Source organism: Ambystoma mexicanum, chromosome 8, assembly GCF_040938575.1.
Source record: "Ambystoma mexicanum isolate Mex_15411 chromosome 8, UKY_AmexF1_1, whole genome shotgun sequence".
Taxonomy (NCBI): Eukaryota; Metazoa; Chordata; class Amphibia; order Caudata; family Ambystomatidae; genus Ambystoma; species Ambystoma mexicanum.
The window spans coordinates 62,312,397-62,337,992 of NC_090929.1; the positions used below are offsets into that span (position 1 = coordinate 62,312,397).

General features: G+C 50.5%; 1 protein-coding gene across 1 annotated transcript in view; it reads right to left on the reverse strand.

The window, feature by feature from the left end:
• Positions 1-464: 464 nt before the first annotated feature.
• FAM78A (family with sequence similarity 78 member A) overlaps positions 465-25,596 on the reverse strand; it is a 249,147-nt gene continuing 224,015 nt past the window's right edge. The window contains exon 2 of the mRNA XM_069609282.1: positions 465-1,230. Within this exon, the coding sequence (XP_069465383.1) occupies positions 702-1,230 (529 nt within the window). The 3' untranslated portion in view covers positions 465-701. The remainder of the gene's footprint in view (positions 1,231-25,596) is intronic.

A 25,596-nucleotide genomic window follows, 5' to 3' on the forward strand; every position in this document is an offset into this window, starting at 1 on the left:
GAATAAAATGATCATCTGCACAGTCATTAAAGTGGCCTACATTGACCCCAGAAAACAGGCCCACACGTGTCAGTCGCACGACCCTTTGGGCACTGCCCTATGGATCCATACGAACCTGAAGACACGGGTCTCCAGGAACCTCCAGAGAGGAGGTCTGGGAAATCACAGAAGACAAATGAATGGAACACAAACACAGGCCATAAAAGAGTCCAGCCCTTACTATATAAGGACCATTTAACCAAACCCCCCTCCCACTCATCACCCTACAAACAGATAGGATGTTCCCTCCCTAGCCTATGAGCAGATGTTTAAGGCAAGAATTTGGCAATGTGCATTACAAGGTGAATATAAGGCCTCACACAGCATGGGACGCAAACACTGAGCAGCTAAGTACTTCTCACGGTGGGAAGAGGAGCTTCCATTCCACCTAAACATAAGAAAAAAGAACCGGAGGGGTGCACAGAAATGTTTTGCTACCTTTATGTGCAGGGCGGGGGCCTTTACCAAGAGGAAAGGGCATCCTTTCGCTCACACCGCCCGAGTCTGTAGCAAGGTGCACTGGCGGGCCTCAACCCACCTTACGTGACCAGGTAGAGTCGGTTGCATTAAAAGTGCATTGGGGATTCTTTCATTGTTTTTATTTCTCACTAGGAGTCCAGGTGTCGCCCGCCCATGTACTGGGCCTGGTGCACAGCAGGCATTTACCGTCGCTTCGGAGGGATGACCACAATAGGTCGCTTGTCCTTTGGCCGCCACATGAGCACCTGGGCGTCATTGGCGTTGGGCTTGACCAGGGCACTCCGTGGTATTGGCTCATTCTGGCTAAGGATCCGTGGCTGCTCTTGAGCAAAAGGTTCTAAAAGTTTGGCACGTTGCCCCAGGGGCCTGCTGGGGTCCACGTCGATGCTTAACGTCATGCGCCACTTGATCGTCTGCAGGATCACCATCTCTTGGGTGCCTGGGTTGGTAGCCACTAGCCAGGTGGTGAAGCTCTGGTCTCTGTGAATGTGGGAAAGCCTGGCCACGTTGCCCTCGCTGACTGGCACCGCCCACGTGATGCTGGGGTAGAAGTTGTCATTCATGCTGACCGTAAATTTTGTTTCCTTTTTGGTGGGGCCCACCACGGTGCACGTCTCTGTGGTGTTTCCATACCAGGGGTAGTTAACGCCGTCGGAGTCACTGATGGCGCTGATTTTGCCCCCTTGCAGTTCTGGCAGCTCCCAACTGGACCTAGGAGAGGAAAGGACTGTGGTTAATAATTTTGGAACATTTACATTACAAAGTGTGAGTTATGTGTACATGCTTCAGAACTCATTCCCTCGCCTGAGAAACCATTATGCTGCTAATTTTCTGTGAGATGGAGAGTCCGACAGATAATGTACTTTCCAACCACTTTTGTGGCATGGGGCCTCTCTGCCAGAAGCTTGTCATTGTCAGCACTGGGTAGAACCATACTAAATGTACTTTCCTACCACCTCTGGCATGGGGCCTCTCTGCCAGATGCTTGTCATTGTCAGCATTGGGTGTAACCATACTAAATGTACTTTCCTACCACCTATGTGGCATGGGGCCTCTCTGCCAGATGCTTGTCATTGTCAGCACTGGGTAGAACCATACTAAATGTACTTTCCTACCACCTCTGGCATGGGGCCTCTCTGCCAGATGCTTGTCATTGTCAGCATTGGGTGTAACCATACTAAATGTACTTTCCTACCACCTCTGGCATGGGGCCTCTCTGCCAGATGCTTGTCATTGTCAGCATTGGGTGTAACCATACTAAATGTACTTTCCTACCACCTCTGTGGCATGGGGCCTCTCTGCCAGATGCTTGTCATTGTCAGCATTGGGTGTAACCATACTAAATGTACTTTCCTACCACCTCTGTGACATGGGGCCTCTCTGCCAGATGCGTGTCATTGTCAGCATTGGGTGTAACCATACTAAATGTACTTTCCTACCACCTCTGGCATGGGGCCTCTCTGCCAGATGCTTGTCATTGTCAGCATTGGGTGTAACCATACTAAATGTACTTTCCTACCACCTCTGGCATGGGGCCTCTCTGCCAGATGCTTGTCATTGTCAGCATTGGGTGTAACCATACTAAATGTACTTTCCTACCACCTCTGTGGCATGGGGCCTCTCTGCCAGATGCTTGTCATTGTCAGCATTGGGTGTAACCATACTAAATGTACTTTCCTACCACCTCTGTGGCATGGGGCTTCTCTGCCAGATGCTTGTCATTGTCAGCATTGGGTGTAACCATACTAAATGTACTTTCCTACCACCTCTGTGGCATGGGGCCTCTCTGCCAGATGCTTGTCATTGTCAGCATTGGGTGTAACCATACTAAATGTACTTTCCTACCACCTCTGTGGCATGGGGCCTGTCTGCCAGATGCTTGTCATTGTCAGCATTGGGTGTAACCATACTAAATGTACTTTCCTACCACCTCTGTGGCATGGGGCCTCTCTGCCAGATGCTTGTCATTGTCAGCATTGGGTGTAACCATACTAAATGTACTTTCCTACCACCTCTGTGGCATGGGGCCTCTCTGCCAAATGCTTGTCATTGTCAGCATTGGGTGTAACCATACTAAATGTACTTTCCTACCACCTCTGTGGCATGGGGCCTCTCTGCCAGATGCTTGTCATTGTCAGCATTGGGTACACACATTCTTGGGAATACAAGGCAGAGTTTGGGTTCCATGACTGTCTACTCCCCAAGCAGAATACTGATACAGGTGGTGACACATGCAGATTGCCAGCACGTTGTGGATTTCGCATGCTTCCGCCACTGTGTGGGGAAGCCTTATCAAAATGGTGCACATGCCCACAACCCTACCAAACATGGTTTACACGGATTTTCCCACAGCTGCACCATTTTGCATTCTATGAAAGTGAGTAAGTGATGGAATGTGGCAAATCGACTAAGATACTGCGGCTCACAAAGACTGATATACCCTTAGCCACTGGCACTACAACATGCTTGACACTAGTTCTCACACCCATAAAGACAAATAGGCATTCTGCTGCTGACCGACGATGTTGCATACACGCCACACATACACACAACATACCGTGGCACTTGTTCCTCACTGACCCTGTTGGCCATTGAAAACCTTTGCGTGACACACAAAACATACTAACAACAATGACACTGCTCATCCCGGACACGGGTGCACATTGAGAGTCTGTATATGACTTGTGAATGCTGCTACTGCTCACTATATCTGCTGTGTTACAGACTTAAGAATCCACCACTGCACCCTAATGACAGTATGACTTACCGGCGGCAGCACATGCAAGACACATACAAACTAAAGAGGGTGCCACTGCTTCTCAATTCATGTGCGCATTCTGAGAGCTCCTCTGTGACACATACAAACTAATGAGCGTGCTGTTCAACCTCATAAAAGCTTCAGCACACTGTGCACCACTGTGTAACACATATAGACAGTGGTCGAAGTGTACGAAAAGAAGTAGTGGACTATGTTCCCTGCTGGCCTGCCCCTGCTCCCCACAAACCCCATTGCCACAACCCCTCCCACACACAATACACCCCCCAAACACTTGCACCTGCTGTTTAAGGGACGTTCAGTGCAGTGCACTGAAAGTGAAGGTTTCAACTTCTTCCTACTCTTTTATTTTAAAACAAAACCATTCCGGAACGGTTTCTTTTTAAAATAAAAGTATAGGAGCTGTACAAGGTAATTAAAAAAAGTATAGGAGCAGCGCTCCCGCTCACTTCGACCACTGCATATAGACTAAGGTCGTGAGATCTGCTGAAATCACAGGTGGAGGCGAGACCTGATCGAGTGAGTGGTGCAGCTGAAGGTTGTGCTGAAACATGATCAAATGCACTCTGAAATTCCATGTTGTAGTGAGACCTAATTAAGTGAAGGCTGAACACTGGATTTATGGTGAGACCTGATTAAGGGAAGACTAAACACCAGGTCATGGTGAGACCTGACCAAATGAAAGTGGAATACCAAGTCATGGTGAGACCTGATAAAGGGCCTGTTGAAACTCCAGGTCAGTTGAGACCTGATAAAGTGATTACTGAAATCCAGCTCGTAGTGAGTCCTAATCAAGGCACTGCTGGAACGTCAGGTTGGTTGAGACTTGATTGAGGGAACGCTGAAACACAGAGTCATTGTAATGCCTGTTAACTCCAGGTCGTGGGAAAACCTGCTCAACTGAATGATGAAATCCCAGGTTGTGGTGAGACCTGATCACATGAAAGCTGGTACTCAAGGTCCTGGTGACGCTCACACAAGTGAACACTGAAATGAAGATCATGGCAAGACCTACATCCAAGGACCCTGAGGTCTCGGAGTGAAAAGGTCTGGACGAGACCAGTCTGTATTAAAACCAGAAGTCGAAGACACATCTAATTACCCAGCGGAGAGCCTGGGAATCCAAGCTCGAAGAGAAGGAAACAATGGCAGAGCCTGACGAGCAGGCTGGGAATCAAGGGACCTGGGAGGGGTCTGAAAGACCAGGATGAAAGCAGGAACACCACAGAGCGTATTGTCTATGAGTAAACCCTGGAAGAGCCTACCTAAGAGAAGCTTCAGGTAGATAGCTCAAACAAACCTTTACACATAATACAAAAAGAAAAATAACTTATACAAAAAAGAAAGCAATAGACTTGCAAAAGATATACAAATAAAATAAGGCATTCCATTCATTTCCTTACAACACACAAAAGATCATTGATGATAGCTTTAAAATAAGAATAAAAGTACTAATATAGGAAATGGAGCATAATAAAGAGATGGTAATAGGTTAATAGATTCGGATCAGTTTTACACGTCGAAGACTAAAGATTGGCCATTAGTTTCACATCATCTTCAAAACTCAATAGGTACACTCTGGCACATTTCCACACCTGCGTTATTGCAATGGTGAGGTCACGGCTGTAGCCCGATACACATCTAAGCCAGAATATTTCTCTGGTAATATCATCCAAGTTCTCCGAGTAACGCTCATAGTGTTCCCTCATTTTTGGGCAGGAGGTGAGGGCATGCCTGGCTGACTCGATCCATTGAGGATCACTGAAATTCTACATGACCATTTTTCCTTGGATAGGCCAAGCCATTCGCCCCTCACCTCCAGTGAGGGGTGCATGTTCAACCATAGGTTCATAAACATCCTCCTTAGTACCGGAGAGGGAAGGAGCTTGAGATACACTTGTGGCTGTTTATATACAAAATACATCCTGGAGAATGTACTTGGAGACCTCATAGCAGATACTTTTTCATGGCTAGCCACCCAATCCCATGTTTCCACGCTATTCTTTAATGCTTTTAGGACAGCACCTTCTCCATTCTCCCAGTGAGGTTTCCATCTTATCTTATCAAAAAACCTCTCATGTATTACTTTACATGTCTGCAGTGCATCGCTTTTATTTTCATCCAGTGCAGCCTTCATGATGTCCAAAAGGGAATTAGGTTTGGTGAAAAAGATCTTTATATATAATGTGCCTCTATTTATTTCAATAATCGTGGACAGAGATATCAGGCCCAGTTTAAGTCTTATGGCTTGAATCGGGGTATAATTCGTAAGCCCCAATATCCTTCTCCATATACGTCCTTCAAGACGATCTGCCCAATTACCCTAATCTTCACATGATGTTTCCAAAGCATATAAAAATGCTGCAGATAATGTCTGCTTGTAGATATTAAGAATACCCATTAGGCTATAACCGACTGTCTTTTTTGAAAAGATGTTAATGCCGCCATGGTAGATAGTGCTTTAGCTCTCTTGTTTTGTTGCACTATTTCGTTTTTTCATTATTTCTGATGTAAGATCATATCCCAGATATCTGTATCAGGTTACCCTTTTAATGGCTTCCAAAGTGCTGGCAATGCTAACCCTGTCAGTTCGTTTTTATAAAACTTTTAGCTCTGCATACTTCACAACTGCCAGAGCACTATGGGAGATTCTCATGGAGGTATTGTCCATGATTATCAAATCGTCGGCGTAACCTATCCATCCCACTTTATTTCTTTCTATTTTTGGGAATGCGTTATGCTTTTCAAGAAATATACTACAGAAATCAGCCAGGAACAGGTTAAATAGGACAGGTGCAAGAGCACACCCCTGTCTAACTCCCCTTCTAATCGGTATCTGTTTGGACAGCTCACCTATACTGTTCAATCTAATGCTGGCATTGTGTGAGTGTGCAGGTGAAGCAGGCGTGGTGTAAAGTGACACCAGTGGACCTTGCACATGTTCAACCTTATGGAGCAGGTGCAAGAAGTGTAGTAGCTAAGTACAATCTCTAAGTAAAATACCCTTTTGGGACACGGCCTCCTGTCTCCACAGCATATCCCTGTGCCAATTCCCCACGCGTGTGTTATGTTATTTGGCACATCACCAGTATTGTGGTCTTAAAGCACCAAGCGTCGTCCGTGCAGAGGTGCTTCGTGACCCCGCCCAGGGTTGCAGCTAGGACATGCTCTTTGGTGTGAGAGCCGGAAAGGGGAGGAGTGGGAAATGTCAGGGAGGCCAAAATGTACCGACTGAACTGGCATGTAGGTATAGGCTAACATGAGGACGAGCGATAGTGATGGTTGGGATAAACGTATAGTTGTGCGTGTTTGGCCAGAAGTAACCATAGTCAAATGAAAGGGCGCGATTCCGTTACTGGCGGGCAGTTCTTTCATGCCATGTTCATGACCAGAAGGAAATGATAATCACCTCACATGAGCAGTTGTCGCATACACGTGTGTGTCTGCTACCAGTTCAGATTTGTGGAGCTTTTGCGTGACTCCTGCTTGCTCGGTGCTATCAGGTGGGACCCACATGTAGGAAGGTCCTGGCCTAGTCCTGCAGGGCCAGGGAGGTGGCAAGGCAAGTGAGAGGTGTGGCTACCTGTATGAAGGTCATGGCGTAGTCCTGCAGGGCCAGGGAGGTGCCCAGGCAAGTGAGAGGTGTGGCTACCTGTATGAAGGTGGTGGCGTAGTCCTGCAGGGCCAGAGAGGTGGCCAGTAAAGTGGGAGGTGTGGCTACCCGTATGAAGGTTGTGGCATAGTCCTGCAGGGCCAGGGAAGTTGCCAGGCAAGTGAGAGGTGTGGCTACCTGTATGAAGGTCGTGGCGTAGTCCTGCAGGGCCAGGGGGGGCAGGCTAGTGAGAGGTGTGGCTACCTGTATGAAGGTCCTGGCGTAGTCCTGCAGGGCCAGGGAGGTGGAAAGGCAAGTGAGAGGTGTGGCTAATTGTATGAAGGTCATGGCCTAGTCCTGCAGGGCCAGGGAGGTGGCCAGGCAAGTGAGAGGTGTGGCTACCTGTATGAAGGTTGTGGCGTAGTCCTGCAGGGCCAGGCAGGTGGAAAGGCAAGTGAGAGGTGTGGCTACCTGTATGAAGGTCGTGGCGTAGTCCTGCAGGGGGCCAGGGAGGTGGCCAGGCAAGTGAGAGGTGTGGCTTCCTGTATGAAGGTCATGGCGTATGTCCTGCAGGGCCAGGGAGGTGGCCAGGCAAGTGAGAGGTGTGGCTTCCTGTATGAAGGTCATGGCGTATGTCCTGCAGGGCCAGGGAGGTGGCCAGGCAAGTGAGAGGTGTTGCTACCTGTATGAAGGTGGTGGCGTAGTCCTGCAGGGCCAGAGAGGTGGCCAGTAAAGTGGGAGGTGTGGCTACCTGTATGAAGGTCATGGCGTATGTCCTGCAGGGCCAGGGAGGTGGCCAGGCAAGTGAGAGGTGTGGCTTCCTGTATGAAGGTCATGGCGTATGTCCTGCAGGGCCAGGGAGGTGGCCAGGCAAGTGAGAGGTGTTGCTACCTGTATGAAGGTTGTGGCGTAGTCCTGCAGGAGGCCAGGGAGGTGGCCAGGCAAGTGAGAGGTGTGGCTACCTGTATGAAGGTGGTGGCGTAGTCCTGCAGGGCCAGCGAGGTGGCCAGTAAAGTGGGAGGTGTGGCTACCCGTATGAAGGTTGTGGCATAGTCCTGCAGGGCCGGTGGCCAGGCAAGTGAGAGGTGTGGCTACCTGTATGAAGGTCGTGGTGTAGTCCTGCAGGGCCAGGGGGGGCAGGCAAGTGAGAAGTGTGGCTTCCTGTATGAAGGTCATGGCGTATGTCCTGCAGGGCCAGGGAGGTGGCCAGGCAAGTGAGAGGTGTTGCTACCTGTATGAAGGTTGTGGCGTAGTCCTGCAGGAGGCCAGGGAGGTGGCCAGGCAAGTGAGAGGTGTGGCTACCTGTATGAAGGTGGTGGCGTAGTCCTGCAGGGCCAGAGAGGTGGCCAGTAAAGTGGGAGGTGTGGCTACCCGTATGAAGGTTGTGGCATAGTCCTGCAGGGCCGGTGGCCAGGCAAGTGAGAGGTGTGGCTACCTGTATGAAGGTCGTGGTGTAGTCCTGCAGGGCCAGGGGGGGCAGGCAAGTGAGAAGTGTGGCTTCCTGTATGAAGGTCATGGCGTATGTCCTGCAGGGCCAGGGAGGTGGCCAGGCAAGTGAGAGGTGTTGCTACCTGTATGAAGGTTGTGGCATAGTCCTGCAGGGCCAGGGAAGTGGCCAGGCAAGTGAGAGGTGTGGCTACCTGTATGAAGGTCGTGGCGTAGTCCTGCAGGGCCAGGGGGGGCAGGCTAGTGAGAGATGTGGCTACCTGTATGAAGGTCGTGGCGTAGTCCTGCAGGGCCAGGGGGGGCAGGCTAGTGAGAGGTGTGGCTACCTGTATGAAGGTCATGGCGTAGTCCTGCAGGGCCAGGGAGGTGGAAAGGCAAGTGAGAGGTGTGGCTAATTGTATGAAGGTCATGGCCTAGTCCTGCAGGGCCAGGGAGGTGGCCAGGCAAGTGAGAAGTGTGGCTTCCTGTATGAAGGTCATGGCGTATGTCCTGCAGGGCCAGGGAGGTGGCCAGGCAAGTGAGAGGTGTGGCTACCTGTATGAAGGTCATGGCGTAGTCCTGCAGGGCTAGGGAGGTGGCCAGGCAAAGTGAGAAGTGTGACTTCCTGTATGAAGGTTGTGGCGTAGTCCTGCAGGGCCAGGGAGATGGCCAGGCAAGTGAGAGGTGTGGCTACCTGTATGAAGGTTGTGGCGTAGTCCTGCAGGGCCAGGGAGATGGCCAGGCAAGTGAGAGGTGTGGCTACCTGTATGAAGGTCATGGCGTAGTCCTGCAGGGCTAGGGAGGTGGCCAGGCAAAGTGAGAAGTGTGACTTCCTGTATGAAGGTTGTGGCGTAGTCCTGCAGGGCCAGGGAGATGGCCAGGCAAGTGAGAGGTGTGGCTACCTGTATGAAGGTTGTGGCGTAGTCCTGCAGGGCCAGGGAGATGGCCAGGCAAGTGAGAGGTGTGGCTACCTGTATGAAGGTCATGGCGTAGTCCTGCAGGGCCAGGGAGGTGGCAGGCAAGTGAGAGGTGTTGCTACCTGTATGAAGGTTGTGGCGTAGTCCTGCAGGAGGCCAGGGAGGTGGCCAGTAAAGTGGGAGGTGTGGCTACCCGTATGAAGGTTGTGGCATAGTCCTGCAGGGCCAGGGAAGTGGCCAGGCAAGTGAGAGGTGTGGCTACCTGTATGAAGGTCGTGGCGTAGTCCTGCAGGGCCAGGGGGGGCAGGCTAGTGAGAGATGTGGCTACCTGTATGAAGGTCGTGGCGTAGTCCTGCAGGGCCAGGGGGGGCAGGCTAGTGAGAGGTGTGGCTACCTGTATGAAGGTCATGGCGTAGTCCTGCAGGGCCAGGGAGGTGGAAAGGCAAGTGAGAGGTGTGGCTAATTGTATGAAGGTCATGGCCTAGTCCTGCAGGGCCAGGGAGGTGGCCAGGCAAGTGAGAAGTGTGGCTTCCTGTATGAAGGTCATGGCGTATGTCCTGCAGGGCCAGGGAGGTGGCCAGGCAAGTGAGAGGTGTGGCTACCTGTATGAAGGTCATGGCGTAGTCCTGCAGGGCTAGGGAGGTGGCCAGGCAAAGTGAGAAGTGTGACTTCCTGTATGAAGGTTGTGGCGTAGTCCTGCAGGGCCAGGGAGGTGGCCAGGCAAGTGAGAGGTGTGGCTAATTGTATGAAGGTCATGGCGCATGTCCTGCGGGCCAGGGAGGTGGCCAGGCAAGTGAGAGGTGTTGCTACCTGTATGAAGGTTGTGGCGTAGTCCTGCAGGGGGCCAGGGAGGTGGCCAGGCAAGTGAGAGGTGTGGCTACCTGTATGAAGGTCATGGCGTATGTCCTACAGGGCCAGGGAGGTGGCCAGGCAAGTGAGAGGTGTGGCTACCTGTATGAAGGTCATGGCGTAGTCCTGCAGGGCCAGGGAGGTGGCCAGGCAAGTGAGAGGTGTGGCTACCTGTATGAAGGTTGTGGCGTAGTCCTGCAGGAGGCCAGGGAGGTGGCCAGGCAAGTGAGAGGTGTGGCTACCTGTATGAAGTGTCTGGTTTAGGGCTGTGGGGTGGGTGAGCTGAGCGGGCACTTTCCTCCTTTATAACATGTAGATGGCACGTTCTAGTTTTAGGACCATGGAGGCAATGTAAAAAGACAGCAGCCTTAATAGAGCAGATCGGGAGAGCTCACCTGAGACAAGGCCCCCAAAGGCGGGTAGGATGACTCTGGCAGAGGGGTTAAGAGGGATACGGTATCTGAGGCCTTGGCCGTCCATTGAAACTCCATCTGGGCAGCTCTGCCTGTCCTGACAGCGGATGCTTTCTTGTGTCGCTCCGCTCAGGTGCTTCCTGCAGCCCTGGCAGGACAGGGGCCCATCTATTATACATGCTCCTGTCGGCAGGATGTTTGGTCTGCGGCTGGCAGGGGCAGCCTCGCGAGCCTAAGCCTCCCCCCGTGAACTTTGCCAGGGGAGCTCACACAACCATCCACACCTTTCTCCCTTCTAGGGCCTGGCACCGGGACACGGCTACGAAACAAGGATCCTCAAGTCAGGCGCAAGTGAACGCAGTCCGTCCTTGCATTCAGAGGGAAGGTGGGGACAGTGTAAAAAAAAAAAAGCATTGGCAATGCCAATAGTTTGGGCTTTTGTGTAGACATGGGAAAGGCACTGCCCTAGTGGTATTAACTGCCATCGAGGGTAGCAGCTGCAAAATGACACGAGCACCTGGGCATCTAATAGCAGTGCCTGTCAAATCACTTATACATATACACAAGCCAAAACGGTTGGCTTTGCCACTGCTTGTTTTTAACAGGCCTTCAGTGAAGGACACAGCATAGTGATTATAAATCGAGTGGCTGAGGGCAGACCTGGTTAAGACATTTTTATTACAGCTGTAGCGTGTTTACAGCTCCAATTAAATCATGAACTCTTGGAAGACTACTTTATTTTAATTTTATTGTTTGCTTGTTGGGAGCTTATACAATAAGAAAATACTGTTTCAAGAGAGGGGGCAGGAGTGGGAAATACATTAAAGTACATTAAAAACACAATATATAAGAGCAGTGGGGGGAAGAGGAAAACGGGACAAACCTACTTTGCCTTGTAAGTATTCAGTATGTGCAAGTGCAGCAAGGAAGCGGGCAGAGGGGTAAGTGCTGTGAGGTCTGAGCTCATGGGTGAGCCACAGATGAAGTGCTAGGAATGTTGAGTGCTACACGGCCTGGGACCGCGAGGGGTGTAAGTGCGAGCCACCAGGGCGGAAGGGTGTAAGTGGAAGTGCAGATAGACTGGAGCTGGGCCGATTGGGTGCAAGAGGTCAGGGCCCCAAGGATGCATAAGGGCCCAGGACACCAATCGCAGCACCTGTGGGATTAGCAGGGGAGAGAAGGGAAGGAGGAGGTAAAGAGAGTCTAAAGGAGCTTCCGGAATTTAAAAAGATCCTGCTCATTGTGCAGAGGGAGGGGGAGGCTGTTCCATAGGAAGGATCCAGTTGAGGAAAGTGAACAACCATCTGTTTAGCAAAACGCTTTACACACAGAGAGTTAAGAGCCAGCGGATGGTAGTTGTTTAGAGAGGGGTATTTAGTAAGATAAAGTTGAAGATAGTGTGGTTTCCGGGCTCCGACCACCTTGTCAGCAACTGGGAGCCAGTGTAGACTTTTTAGTGCAGGAGAGATGCAGCCCCTGGGTTTAAGGATATGTCTTACTGCACTATTCTGGATTAGCTGGAGGGGTCGCAGAGTGGAAGATGGTAGATTGAGGAGGAGGCTATTGCAATAGTCAAGCCTAGAGAGAACCCGGGCTCCGGTAACATTGAACCTCTGGAGGAAGGTGAGAAAAGGGAGAATTCCTTAGAGAAAGAAGAGCTGAAATTGGGACTTCTTGGCAATGTCCTGAGTGTGAGGGAGGAAGGAGAGAGAGAAGTCAAAGATGACTCCAAGGTTTCTTACATCAGAAGAGGGTGCAGGGGGAGAGCTCAAAGAGGAAGGCCAGAGTGAAGGGAAGAAGGAGGGAGCAGGGGTCCTGATGGGAAGGATCTCCGTTCGCAAAAAGACTGGCAGGCACTTTGATGTTTGATGCGATGGCTTGATAAAGCTAATTCAAACAAATCCCAAGAGGAAGTGTTTTGGGCGGGGAGGGACAGGAAGTGGGTGGAAATGGCCATAGGGAGTAGCACAACCATGAGCAGTCAAAGAGTGGGTAAACAAACAGAAACACCTACAAGCTTTGTGTCCTTCCTCATATGCCCTTTCCTCCTAGCTGTGCGCCATCTAATAGATACAATTAAAAAGGACTCCGCCCACCTAAATGTACCTTCGCTCTTGAAGTTGTGCCAAGTGACTCGAGGACCTTCATTTCATACCTGTGCCACTGTGCCAGGGGAGAAAGGCTAGGATGTGTCTGTGCGGTAATATATATGATACGAGAAACGTCTCCTGCGCGAGGAGGAGGCGGGTCCTATTTTAAGCGTGATCCTGCAGGAGAGGAATCTAGCAGAGCCTCGCGCTGGGCTGCAATTATCCTGTCTGCTTCCGTTTCTTATCAGCACAACTGCTTCTCAAAAGTAAAAGCGAACACTGCCTGCAATATGTATCTGCATTCGAGAAACCAAAAACGAAACGCAATGTATAAGCTGTTCAAAGACGTCTATTCTATTTGCGGGATCATTGCGTCTTTGTCACGTTAAATAACTATTTGTATTGTTGAACTACAGATTTAATGAGCGAGCTCCATACCTGTGTCAAGCAGGGGTGACTGGCCTATAGGGACCTATGGAGATTTCCTGGTAGGCTTCTGCACTCTGGGCAGGGGTGACTGGCCTATAGGGAACTCTGGAGATTTCCTGGTAGGCTTCTGCACTCTGGGCAGGGGTGCACTGGCCTATAGGGAACTCTGGAGATTTCCTGGTAGGCCTCTGCACTCTGGGCAGGGGTGCACTGGCCTATAGGGAACTCTGGAGATTTCCTGGTAGGCCTCTGCACTCTGGGCAGGGGTGCACTGGCCTATAGGGAACTCTGGAGATTTCCTGGTAGGCCTCTGCACCCTGGGCAGGGGTGGACTGGCCTATAGGGAACTCTGGAGATTTCCTGGTAGGCCTCTGCACCCTGGGCTGGGGTGCACTGGCCTACAGGGAACTCTGGAGATTTCCGGGTAGGCCTCTGCACACTGGGCTGGGGTGCACTGGCCTACAGGGATCTCTGGAGATTTCCGGGTAGGCCTCTGCACTCTGGGCAGGGGTGCACTGGCCTAGAGGGATCTCTGGAGATTTCCGGGTAGGCCTCTGCACCCTGGGCTGGGGTGGACTGGCCTAGAGGGACCTCTGGAGATTTCCTAGTAGGCTTCTGCACTCTGGGCAGGGGTGACTGGCCTATAGGGACCTCTGGTAGGCCTCTGCACCCTGGGCAGGGGTGCACTGGCCTATAGGGAACTCTGGAGATTTCCGGGTAGGCCTCTGCACACTGGGCTGGGGTGCACTGGCCTATAGGGAACTCTGGAGATTTCCGGGTAGGCCTCTGCACCCTGGGCTGGGGTGCACTGGCCTATAGGGAACTCTGGAGATTTCCAGATGGGCCTCTGCACACTGGGCTGGGGTGCACTGGCCTATAGGGACCTCTGGAGATTTCCGGGTAGGCCTCTGCACACTGGGCTGGGGTGCACTGGCCTATAGGGACCTCTGGAGATTTCCGGGTAGGCCTCTGCACTCTGGGCTGGGGTGCACTGGCCTATAGGGAACTCTGGAGATTTCCTAGTAGGCCTCTGCACCTGGGCTGGGGTGCACTGGCCTATAGGGAACTCTGGAGATTTCCGGGTAGGCCTCTGCACCCTGGGCAGGGGTGCACTGTCCTATAGAAAACTCTGGAGATTTCCTAGTAGGCTTCTGCACCCTGGGCAGGGGTGCACTGGCCTATAGGGAACTCTGGAGATTTCCGGGTAGGCTTCTGCACTCCGGGCAGGGGTGCACTGGCCTATAGGGAACTCTGGAGATTTCCGGGTAGGCCTCTGCGATCTGGGCAGGGGTGACTGGCCTATAGGGACCTCTGGAGATTTCCGGGTAGGCCTCTGCAATCTGGGCATTTCCTGGTAGGCCTAACTATATTTAGTGTCCATCACGCAGACTCACTTGGTGGGCGTCTTTACGGCTTTAAAGTAGCCAAAGAGTTTACAGAGATCTCAAGTTGCCCTTTTCAACTATGCGTTCTTCAGCTAGACCAGGCTATACAGAAAATGTCACACATCTTTGCATTGTGGTACTTGCAGTCTTACGCTTAGAAAGGGAAAATAATACTACACTTACATTACAGCAAAACAAAACAAATCGAGATAAAAGTCAGCAATTGTAGGACATGAGTTTTGCGCTCACTCTATTTATTTTTTTTTAAATACGTGTGATTGATCAAGGAGTGATGTTAGGGAAGAAAAAAAGGACAGAAGTTTGTCAACATGACTAGGTTTATTGGAATTCCGATTTTCCTGTTCACCAATTCCTTTCCTTGCAGATTGCTAATGCCTGGCATGAGAGAAAATATGTTCTACAGCCAATCAAGTCAATTCATCTCAAAATGGGCTCTAACAAAGCATGGCCAGAATATTGGGTGTGGCCTAACTAGTCATGGGTGTGGCCCAGAGGGTGCTCCACCGACCCAAATATACACCATGATACCCTGCAAACATGTACCTTGGGTCACTCTGCATGGTCTCAGGGGGTATTGTATGCATCCTGTCTGCATATTGTAAATACATTCCTCTCAGTGTATAAACAATGTAATCAGTGATTAAATCGCCCTCATTCTGTAAATAAATTACCTACGAGGTAGGAGAGGTGGCAAAAAGCACCAATCTGGTTTCCTGGCAATTTGGATAAAATCAGAGAGCATTTTGGGAACATTGCAATGACCACAGAATGTTATATTTGAAATATGTCTCTGATAAAGCCCCAAGCATGAACCCCTTCTGAGCATGTGATGCGTCAGAACACTCACCCTAACAGTGACATGTCTCCAAACCACAAGCCATATATAAACTCATTGGGGCAATGTAAAATTATAGATGTGAGGCTTGGGCTGTTCTGCTTGAGTGGACAACCACTCGCTGGAAGGACAGGTGCACTGGAAACATCACACCTACTGCTTGAGGGAGCCCCCTGCAGAAATGACATGGGCTGTTTATAGGTGACATGAGGGATCCATGGGTCCAGAGTTTTTTGGAGATGGCCGGGCCCCGCCTACCCAACCCTGGCCCACGTAAAGCCCTGGCCCACGTAAAGCCCTGGGTACGCCTCATTTACTAAAAAGTGCTGTCAATGACGCGCTGTGTTTTCTTGTAAACATCTCTTCCCAGGATATTGTGTATCCTTATGCTAATTAGGCCTCCCACGTAGCTTTATTTTCGGCTGTTAGGTGGCGCTGTATGTGCGGACTATAAGCCAAAACTATTAGCATGGAAAGTGAAGATAGGAGAGATATGAGATGTGAGGAGGGACACAACCTGAGACTCTTGCTTGGACAGGCTAGTCCCCATAGCCATCCGCACTCATTGCCTTCCAGTTACCCATTCGAAACACGCACATAGCCCTGGGCTATCTGTGACCTGCTTTGTGGTCAAAGCAGTCTTCTGAAATGAGATAGCTTAATTGCAAGTGTAAACTAGCTCTAGGTGTAATGGCTTAAGCAAGTGTGCCTTCAACCACTAGATTTATAAGCAAAGTGGGTCCTTGCACTGAAGTCCTGTTCAAAACAAGCATTGACAAAGCCAAAACTGTTCCTTGCACGAAAATCCTGTTAAAAACAAGCACTCACAAACACAACCGTTTTGGCTTCAGCATAGGCATAGATAGGCATCTGCCAGGTACTGCCAGAATATGCCCATGTGCTAACACCATTTGACACAGTTGTTGCCATCTTATGGCCAGCTATTATCATTATGTTGGAGTCTGCAAATGCCTATCCTATGCCTACACAAAAGCCAAAATGTTGGCTTTGGAAATGCTTGTTTATGACTTACACCCTACAACTGCAAGTCACACTCTGAGTGCCCAATAGGATGGATCTGAGGTGTCATGCGAGTGCAAACCACCCTCCGCAGCAGCAAACGTTGCATGTTACTTCTGGTAGTACAGAGGGCAGCGGTGTACCGAGGAGGGGGGCAGATAGCCCCCCCCGGGTGCCACTTTTAAGAGCCAGACTGGGACATTTGGCAGCAGCATACCTATCCCGTTCGCCAACGGGATAGGTATGCCGCTGGCAGGACAATGAGGGTGCCGAGCAATTCCTGCTCAGCACCCTCAATGTCCTGGCATTGTCGTGTGTAAATTCGGGCTTCGGGCAGCAGAGCGGCTCTCCCAGGGACCTGACCCGTTGGTTGCTCTGTATCAACAGAGCATTGCAATGGGAGCCATTAGGCACTGATTAGCAGGGACTTTTGTCCCTTAAGAACAGTAAATGGGGGTGATCAGAAGTGAGAAGGGTGCATAATGCTGCCTGCTTTGTGAAATAATGACTATGGCTTTAAAACCTAAGGGGGATTTGTTAGCCTCACATTAATCTGCAGGATGCTATTGTGACTTTGCATGCAGGATGGGGAGAAATAAAACTAAAACCACACTCTTATTGCTCAACATATTTTTATGATGATGTATATAGTGTAAAGTTATTTTAATATGAAAGGCTATTTTATTATGTAATGTGGTTTGCTTCCAAGGTATTGCTATAAATTATTATATAACCACATGAAATGCAAAGCGAAACCGTAATAAATATATATATTAACCAAACCTGAGAAGATGTGTTCAATTGCTTAAATTGTCCACATCCCGGTTTCACCATTTAACCAAATTGTGTGATCCTGGGCAAATCATTAAACCGCACTGTGTCTTATCTGCAGCTCTGTAAGTGATTCACTTCATAGCTTATGTTAATATATCATGCTATTATTTCAAAAAATCCTAATGACTGTAGAGTTTGCCACTTGGCTTACTTATGACAACGTATTGTAAAGTCACTTGCATGGTGTCTTCAAGTATCAAAGACTGATGATGCTCCTAGCAATGTCCTTTTCTAGGAAGTCACTTCTGTTGGTGCAATCCATATGCACATTAGGAAGTTTGCATGTACGATATGTATCACTTGGCTAGACTGGCATGTGGGGCAGCCAGCTAGTCCTTTCGTATTGTGGCGTGACTTTTATTCTGGGCAGAAAATAACAACAGGGTCAATTGAGGCTTACATAAGCCAGGATAGCAACTGCCTTCCCAAACCGTAAGGGCATACTGGTACACAAAGGACGGTTCACTGGAGAAACATTGGTCTGCTTGCAGGTAAAGGCAAGACAAGAGGGGTGTGTAACGCTCACCTGGCTCCCACGGAGGCGCTGGTCTGGTCTGGGTTGCTGTGGCCTCTTCAAGCGTGATGCGCAGAATTCGGACCACCGATTGAACATGACCCCCAAATCTTGCTTGTCTGGCCCGTAGGAATATCCTTCTGCAGATGAGAAAGGGGATAAACTGTCTGCTGAATAGTGTGCTTGCTCCCCCCTTTCCCCTTTCGTTCTTCTCTGACTTCCTCTAAAACCCCCGGTTTAAGCTCACCTTATGGTTTGGAAGGATGAACTCTCCATCCTGCTTCTGGTGCAGGGGCGCGCGTTCGACCAGTTACTTCACTGGTTTTCAGAATGGCGCTGGCAAATCCACTTGACTTTTCTGAGCGATACGCCATAAGTATGAAGATGCAAAAGTTCAAGTGTGAGCCTCCTTTTATGTTGTTTTTCCTAACCTGTGATCTGTCCTTTATTTCAGGTGCAGAACAAAGGCGATGCGTTGAGGGGTTAAATTGCCAGTGGTAAAATCAGGTGAGTTAGTGCTGAGGGCGACCCCTCTAAATGTCTTTATAATTCCCCAGTAATGTCTTTTGTCCTTTCCCCATAGGGGCCGGGGTGCGGTACCTGCCAAAGATGCGGCGCCGACCCGAGATGTGGAATGGTTCACCAAGAAAAGCCGGTAAGTAATATGGCTGAAAATTCGGCTTTCCTCTTGTGTTCCCTTGCTCACCTTTTGTCTCTTCTTCTCTCCCCTAGGTGCAGAGATGTGGCAACCGGTGCTGAGAGCCGCGATGGAGCCGGGCGGCGTCTCGGGAACGGGTGAGTGAAGCGCGGCGCTGCAGCGAGCAACGCGGTGCTTTTAAATGGAAGTCTTCCTTCAGGAATGCTGGCGTGAAGATTCCGGATGCAGGTAAGAAGGTTGAATAAGTTCTTGGTTTTCACCTTTCTCTTCTCTTCTTTCCTTACAGGTGTTCCAGGTTTGAGGCGGGCGTGGCTGGAGTCCAGGTGCAGGAGCGGACACGGTGAGCGTTCAGCTGCTGGGATGCAGAACAACGTGTGGCCGCCCGGGCGTGGCTTAAATAGCCTTGGAAGAAGTTCCAGGTGAGTATTCTTCCACGGCCCCACCCAAGTAACAAAATAGTTCCTTCCGAAAAATAGTCCCTCCTAAGCCTCATTTGGCTTGGTTCTTCATGCAGCATGGTCTGCATCAGGTGAGTGTGCAGCATGGTCTGCTTCAGGTAAGTGCACCAAACACTTCCCCTTATGAGCCTGGCACCTATGGCGCCAGGACTGATGTCCAACATGAGTCTGGCGCCAACGGCGCCAGGACAGAGTCCAAAGAGCCCTTATAATGGGTCGCTGGGCTTTTACCCGGGGGCGTGATGCCTGCTCCCGGGGGTGCTGGGCCTGGCCTGGTGCTCCGGGGGTAGGCATCATGACAGCACTCCCCCCCAAGGCCCCTCCCAAGGTTGTTCCCTCAGGAGGTTTCGGTTTGTTCGGGAAATTCCGATGGAACCTTTTTACTAGCCGAGGTGCATGTACGTGGTCGCTGGGTTCCCAAGATCTTTCCTGAGGCCCGTACCCCTTCCAATCAATTAGATAGAAAAGTTTTGATTTTGAGATCTTCGAGTCCAAAATGTTCTTCACCTCGAATTCAGGCTCCCCATCTATCTGGATTGGTTCTGGTGGCTTTATTAATCTGGTTCCTGGTTGCACTGGTTTCAAAAGCGACACATGAAAAACGGGGTGAATCCGCATGTTAGCTGGTAGATCTAGCCTGACTGCCACTGGGTTAATTATAGCTTCGATCGAGTAAGGGCCTAAATACCTTGGATTAAAAGTCCGAGGTCCCTTGAGCGATAAGTGTTTGGTAGCCAACCATACTTGATCCCCTTTTTGGTATGGAGGCGCCTCCCTTCGATGCAGATCCGCATTCTTTTTGTATTTCCCTTTCGCATGTTGTAAGTGTGCAGTAGCATCCTTGAAGGCTTGAGTAATCGTAGAATGCAAATGGTCCACTGCGGGCATTTCGAGGCTCAAAGGTGAGTCCAAGTCTGAAGTACGAGGGTGATGTCCATATAAGGTGTAAAAGGGGCTCTGACCAGTTCCAGAGTGTATTGAGTTATTGTATGCATATTCAGCCACCCATAAAATATCCTTCCAATTACCCTCCGATTGGTGCAACATACGTCGTAGATATTGTTCAAGGGTCTGGTTCGTTCTCTCCGTCTGACCATCGGTCTGTGGGTGGTGGCTGGTTGAGAGTCTTACGTCGATTTGTGCCAGTTGACAACACTTTTTCCAAAAATGAGAAATAAACTGGCTTCCCCGATCGGAGATTAGTATGGACGGGAATCCATGCAGACGGATGATATTTTCGAGGAATTCCTTGGCAAGAACAAAAGCTGAAGGTAATCCTTTCAACAGAATAAAATGGGCCATCTTGGAAAATAGATCCACCACAACCATAATAGTGTTGTATCCATTACAAGAGGGCAGGTCCGTGATAAAATCTAGTGACAAGGGCCCTCATTACGACCCTGGCGGAAAGCAACTGACCTGACCGCCATAGCGTAAATAGCGTTTCCGCCATTGCACGACGGAGTAAAGTGCGGCTAATTCCGACTCATCGGGCACGAGCACTACGCCATGGCGGAAGTGCAAAGTCCGCGATGGCGGAAATGCCCCCAAAACGCCCCTCACCGCCGTCGTACGGCGCCCTAGGTGCAATTCCGCCACCCATCATAGCGGTCACCGTAATGAGCGGCAATCGGAAAATACGGTGACCGTAAATATACGGAAACGGAAGTAAAAACATGGTCCTGGAACGGGAAACAGCACGCCGTACACCTATAAAATCAGAATTCCCACACAACCATTAAAAATACTACCCTGAGACACATCCCAACCCGTCATCCACCCTAGTGAAAACAAGAAAAATGGGAAAAGTAGCGAAAAAAGCGTGCGACCGCAAGCGGCAGGTCCACTTCTCCCGTGAGGAACTCACCGTGCTCCAGGAGAATGCTGCCGTCGTCTTCTCGACGCAAATGACCAGGACGGCACTTGCGAACAAGAAGGCCATATGGGCCCTGGTGGCACAGCGGGTAAGTGCGGTGGGGACCGCACCCCGCAACCCACAGCAATGCAGAAAGCGATGGGACGACTTGCGGATACGCGTACGGAGCATACTATCCGCCAACCGTAACATCGCCACAGCTACCGGGGGAGGATCGGAATCACCCATCAAGTTGACCCCCTGGGAAGAAATCTGTGCCTCCACCATTGGAATGGAGAGTATAGAGGGAGTCGGAGGGATGGAGAAAGGAGTGCAGACATCCGAAGAATCAGGTAGGTGGGCCAAATAAAACAATGCTAAATCCACAATGTCCAATCATGTGAAGTACCATGTGTCCACATAGTGCAACAGAAACACATGTCCAGGAGAACGTCCACATACATTGGCCTGATAGCGCACCTTAAAACTCACATTAAATACATAAATAATTAAAAATCCTAAAAACACCCTCTACACGTGCAGCGGGCACACCCTAACTGCAGGCTGCAAAACAACTGCATCCTCAATCCACACAAAAATGAAACCACCTCCAAGGCCCTGACCCAAATCACCCTCAGGTACTACCCCAATGCATGTGATACATTGCCATTCCAATTTCCACAGACCCACTAATAACGCTCGCCCTCCTTTACTCCACCACAGGGTCCGATTCAAACGACGAGCTCCAGGACACCCCTACCAGCACACCTGCAAAGAGGGCCAAGACCAACGGCCAAAGACCCTCCACCTCAGCTGCACGGATCAAGACACGGCAGCAGCACAAATCAAGTGGCAGCACACAGGAGGGGACTCCAACAGGCACCCCAGCAGCCAGCATGCCCACAACAGCAGCACCACAGGTCCCCCCAATGGATGCCACAGAAGGCACTGCTTCTGGTGGCAGCAGCACCATAGGTGACACTGCATTAATGGCAGCATGCTCCGACACAGAAAACGGTGATGTCGATGTAGGATCCATCCATGACCTGTCTCAATCCCCCTGTTTGTTTCATCCCGTACACCATGAGGATACCACGCAGGGGCACCCACAAGTCGACGACTGGCCATCCCCCACAAGCCCTGTGGCAAGGCAACATGAGGTGATCAGCCCCTCTGTGACACCACCGCAAATGGCCATGGCACAGCAGAGGCAACAGTCCCTCGACCAGGTGATCGTGCAACAGCAGCAACTGGCCACGCTCCTGAAGGACCATGCTGATGAATGTGGGGGTACTAAAGCAGCCATAGAAACATCTACTGAGACACTTAGGGCAGAAATGGAGAGAAGTACAGAGACACTAAGGGCACAAATGGAGAGAAGCACCGAGAGCCTGAGGGTACAAATGGAGAGAAGCACAGAGAGCCTGAGGGGGGAACTGCATGCGACGTCCAAAGACGTATGTGCTGAACTTGCCGCTGTGCGCCGTGTGCTCACTGAGCTCTCACAAACCCTTAGGGACATGCATGGACGTGAGCAGGCAGAGACATCATCCGTTGCAAGTTCCGTCCAGGGCAGCCCCCAACGTAGATCTGGGAGGAACCTGCGCTCCACAGGCAGGGGTGCCCCTGATACCCGGAGAGGGGACTTGCAATAGCGTCTGCCCACTGACAATGAGCATCTTTGGACACTGGTGTTCGGGGGGGAGGTAGGAGGGTGGAGGGGGGGTGTTGGGCTTACTTGGGTGGCGGGTCGATGGGGTGTGTAACATAATTTCACATATGCTATAAACATTGCACAATCATCCAATGAGATGTGTGGACATTGATCTTTGTGTACGAGGCCTTTATAGGCGTACAGTCCATATTGTGCATGTTCCAGACACACACAGTGCCACAAGTCCCGTGTCCATGTATCAGCCACCAGGCGTGAGTGCTAGAAGCATGAATCTATGATAATCTGACGAATTTCACGGCCCTCCTGTGCCTCGCGGACTCCTTGAGGTGCTGCCACATCCCCACCCTCATCATGACCATCTTCAGGTGCTTGCAGTTCTGCGTCAGGGGGCATGGGCACATTTCTACGTACGCACATGTTGTGTAGCATGACACATGCCATGACCATCTTTGCAACCTTCTCATGGCGGTACAGGAGTGCCCCGCCAGACCTGCTGAGGCAGCGGAAACGGGTCTTCAGTAGGCCGAATGCCTGTTCTATGACTACACGGGTACGTGAGTGGGCATGGTTGTAGTCCTCCTCATGCTGGTTCTGTGGGTTCCGGAGTGGTGTAAGGAGCCATCTCTTCAGTGGATACCCGGCATCACCTGTATGTGGACAATAAAGGATGTTTGTGGAATGACATTGCTACGTACGCACCCCCCCCCTTCCTGCCAGGTCATTGCCGCATCACATACCCCACATTATCATGCATGAAATGAGACTCACCGAGTAGCCAGGATCTGTTCCCCGCGTGTCGCTCCATGTAGCGTGGTATTGTAGAGTTCCTCAAGACCATAGAATCATGGGTTGATCCAGGAAATCGGGCACAACAATGTGTTATGATCCTGTTGGAGTCACACACCATTTGTACATTAAGAGAATGATATTGTTTTCGGTTGCGGTACTGGGCCTCCATGGCATGTGGGACAACCAATTCCACATGGGTGCAGTCGATGGCACCAATGCAACCCGGTATGCCGGCAAGTGCATGGAATCCCACTTTTGTGTTCGTAATTTCCTGCTCCGAGCGTGGTAGAGAGATGTAGTCGTCTGCGTGCTTCAGGAGGGCATCGAGCACTTGCAATAGTGTCCGTGAGAACAGCGGCTGTGAAATGCCATGCAACTGTCCGACTGTGTGCTGGTAGGTGCCTGTGGCCAGGAAGTGGAGTACAGACACCACCTTCAGTAGGGGTGGGATGGCGGTTGGGCTATCTATCATGCTGACAAGGTCAGCGTGTGTCATGTCCACAATGGCGGTTATGGTGTCCCGGTCCAAACGGTAGAGGGTGTGGATCTTCTCATCAGTGAGGTTGAACGGATGTGCTCGGAGGCGTGGGATTGCGGGCTGCCTGCGTGGTGGTAGTGGCTGTGCTGGTGGGCCTTGCTGGCCCTGCCTTGCCCTCCTCCTCCTCCTGCGTCTCCTCTGTGCGGCCGGTTGTTGTAGTAGTTGGTGTTCGTCTTCTTCTTGAAGTTGGAGTACTTGCAGTGCTATCAGGTCCCCCAGGGCCAACATCGCTAGTCCTGCCGGTAGCATTTTGGAGTGGGTGTGGTTGTGGGAGGGGGTTGGGTGTGCAATTTATGTGTTTTCAGGCTGTATAGCCTCCACCTGTGGTGATTCATTCCACCTGTGCAAGCTGCAATCCCCTTTGGGCGTGCACGTCCCGCACACAACGCTGCAATTCGACGCATGGCATCTTGCTATTACAATCATGTATTTAATCCCGATGGCAGTGAAATATTGGTTCATATGTTCATTCTGCTATGGTCCCATTGTTTCACATACTATCTTTGCAGTCGCGAACAAACTTGTGAAGGGTCAGTGGAATGTAGTACTCGATTGACGGTGGACCCTCATGCAGCACTGTACCGAGGTTCACCGACGGGCGGGGCGTCCCATTTGTGAGTGAAGCCAGTTGCCGTTTTCACACACTGCCGCACTACATGGATGGATTTGTGATTTCAAGCGGTCACAGATGCCTTTTCGACGTGATGTTGCAAATGAGGAATTCGAAGGACAGCGCTTTCGGTTTTCGGCTAGCGGCGAGGAGACGCCCACAGGTCTGACTGCAAATATAACGTTCTATTGTTTAATGTCCTTGGGACAGGGGCCATGGCGAGAATGCAATGATTGATATGAATAGTATGGGATGCGCAATAGCGTAGTGGACGATAAGGCAGGACGTTCCCAAATACATGTTACTCCACAACACTGGAATTCCGGCCTGGTGCACAGTGGATTTTGCAGACTGCATTACGCACAGACTCAATGGAAATTTCACATGTTATGTGAATAAATAATCAGGCGTTTTCATACCGGGATGAGGGAATGATGTATGGATGCATGGACAGATGATTTAATAGAGAGTTTGCCATGTACAGGGCTTTTTGGAATCTATCCCCTTCCCCTGCGCTATGTGATGCAGGGCTGCCATAGTGGGACCATCGTCTATCTGCCCTTGTTGAACCCTCCCTGTCTCGACGCGCCTTCAAACACTTGTGTCTATGCACGTTACTAATCCCATCTAATGGATTCTGTTTTGACAGACGCATGCACGCAGAGACTCGTTTGTAATAGTGTTTTTACCTCGATTCATATAGTTATGATTCGCAAGTGATTTCTGGGTGGGAATAATCCTTTTGAGTGGGCTAGCATGCATATGGCTGTGGATTTAGTGTGATCATTGAAGTGAGTAATTCAAATGAAGTTCTGATGCCCATACTATTCTTTTTCATTTCATTTGGGTGACAGGTATCTCCTCCCCTTTTGCCGCTGCCATCTGTATGCCACTCCTGCAGATGGCTTTTACTCCCGACACCTGCTGCTTCGTGTTAATCAGTGGAGCACCATTACGATCTTATGGGACGATCGCCAATGGGGCACATGCCCTTACGCAGTACTAGTGGCTAGGAGCAACATATCGACCTTTCAGCTGGCGCTTCCATGTTGCCTTTTTGAACGTGAATGTAGCCCCTGTGTACCATGAAGGAACAGGGCGTCACACAAGAAGAAGCTGGTCATTTATTGCGGATGCAGCCCACAATAATGAAATATATTTTGGAGTTCATGACCTAATTGCTGTATGGGCTTGGTGATTTTGTTGTGCATTAAATCTTGATAATGATATTGACCGTGTAGCGTTATTCTTTGCAAGTAATGTAGCATATTCCTATTTGTGGAGCGATGTATTGTGAGGAGATCTGCATTGGGTTCCGGCTTCTGAGTATAGTTGCGTGGTACTGTACTGGCCGCGTTTGCCTACGAAGCCCAGTGAGGTCAGGGATAGGGGCT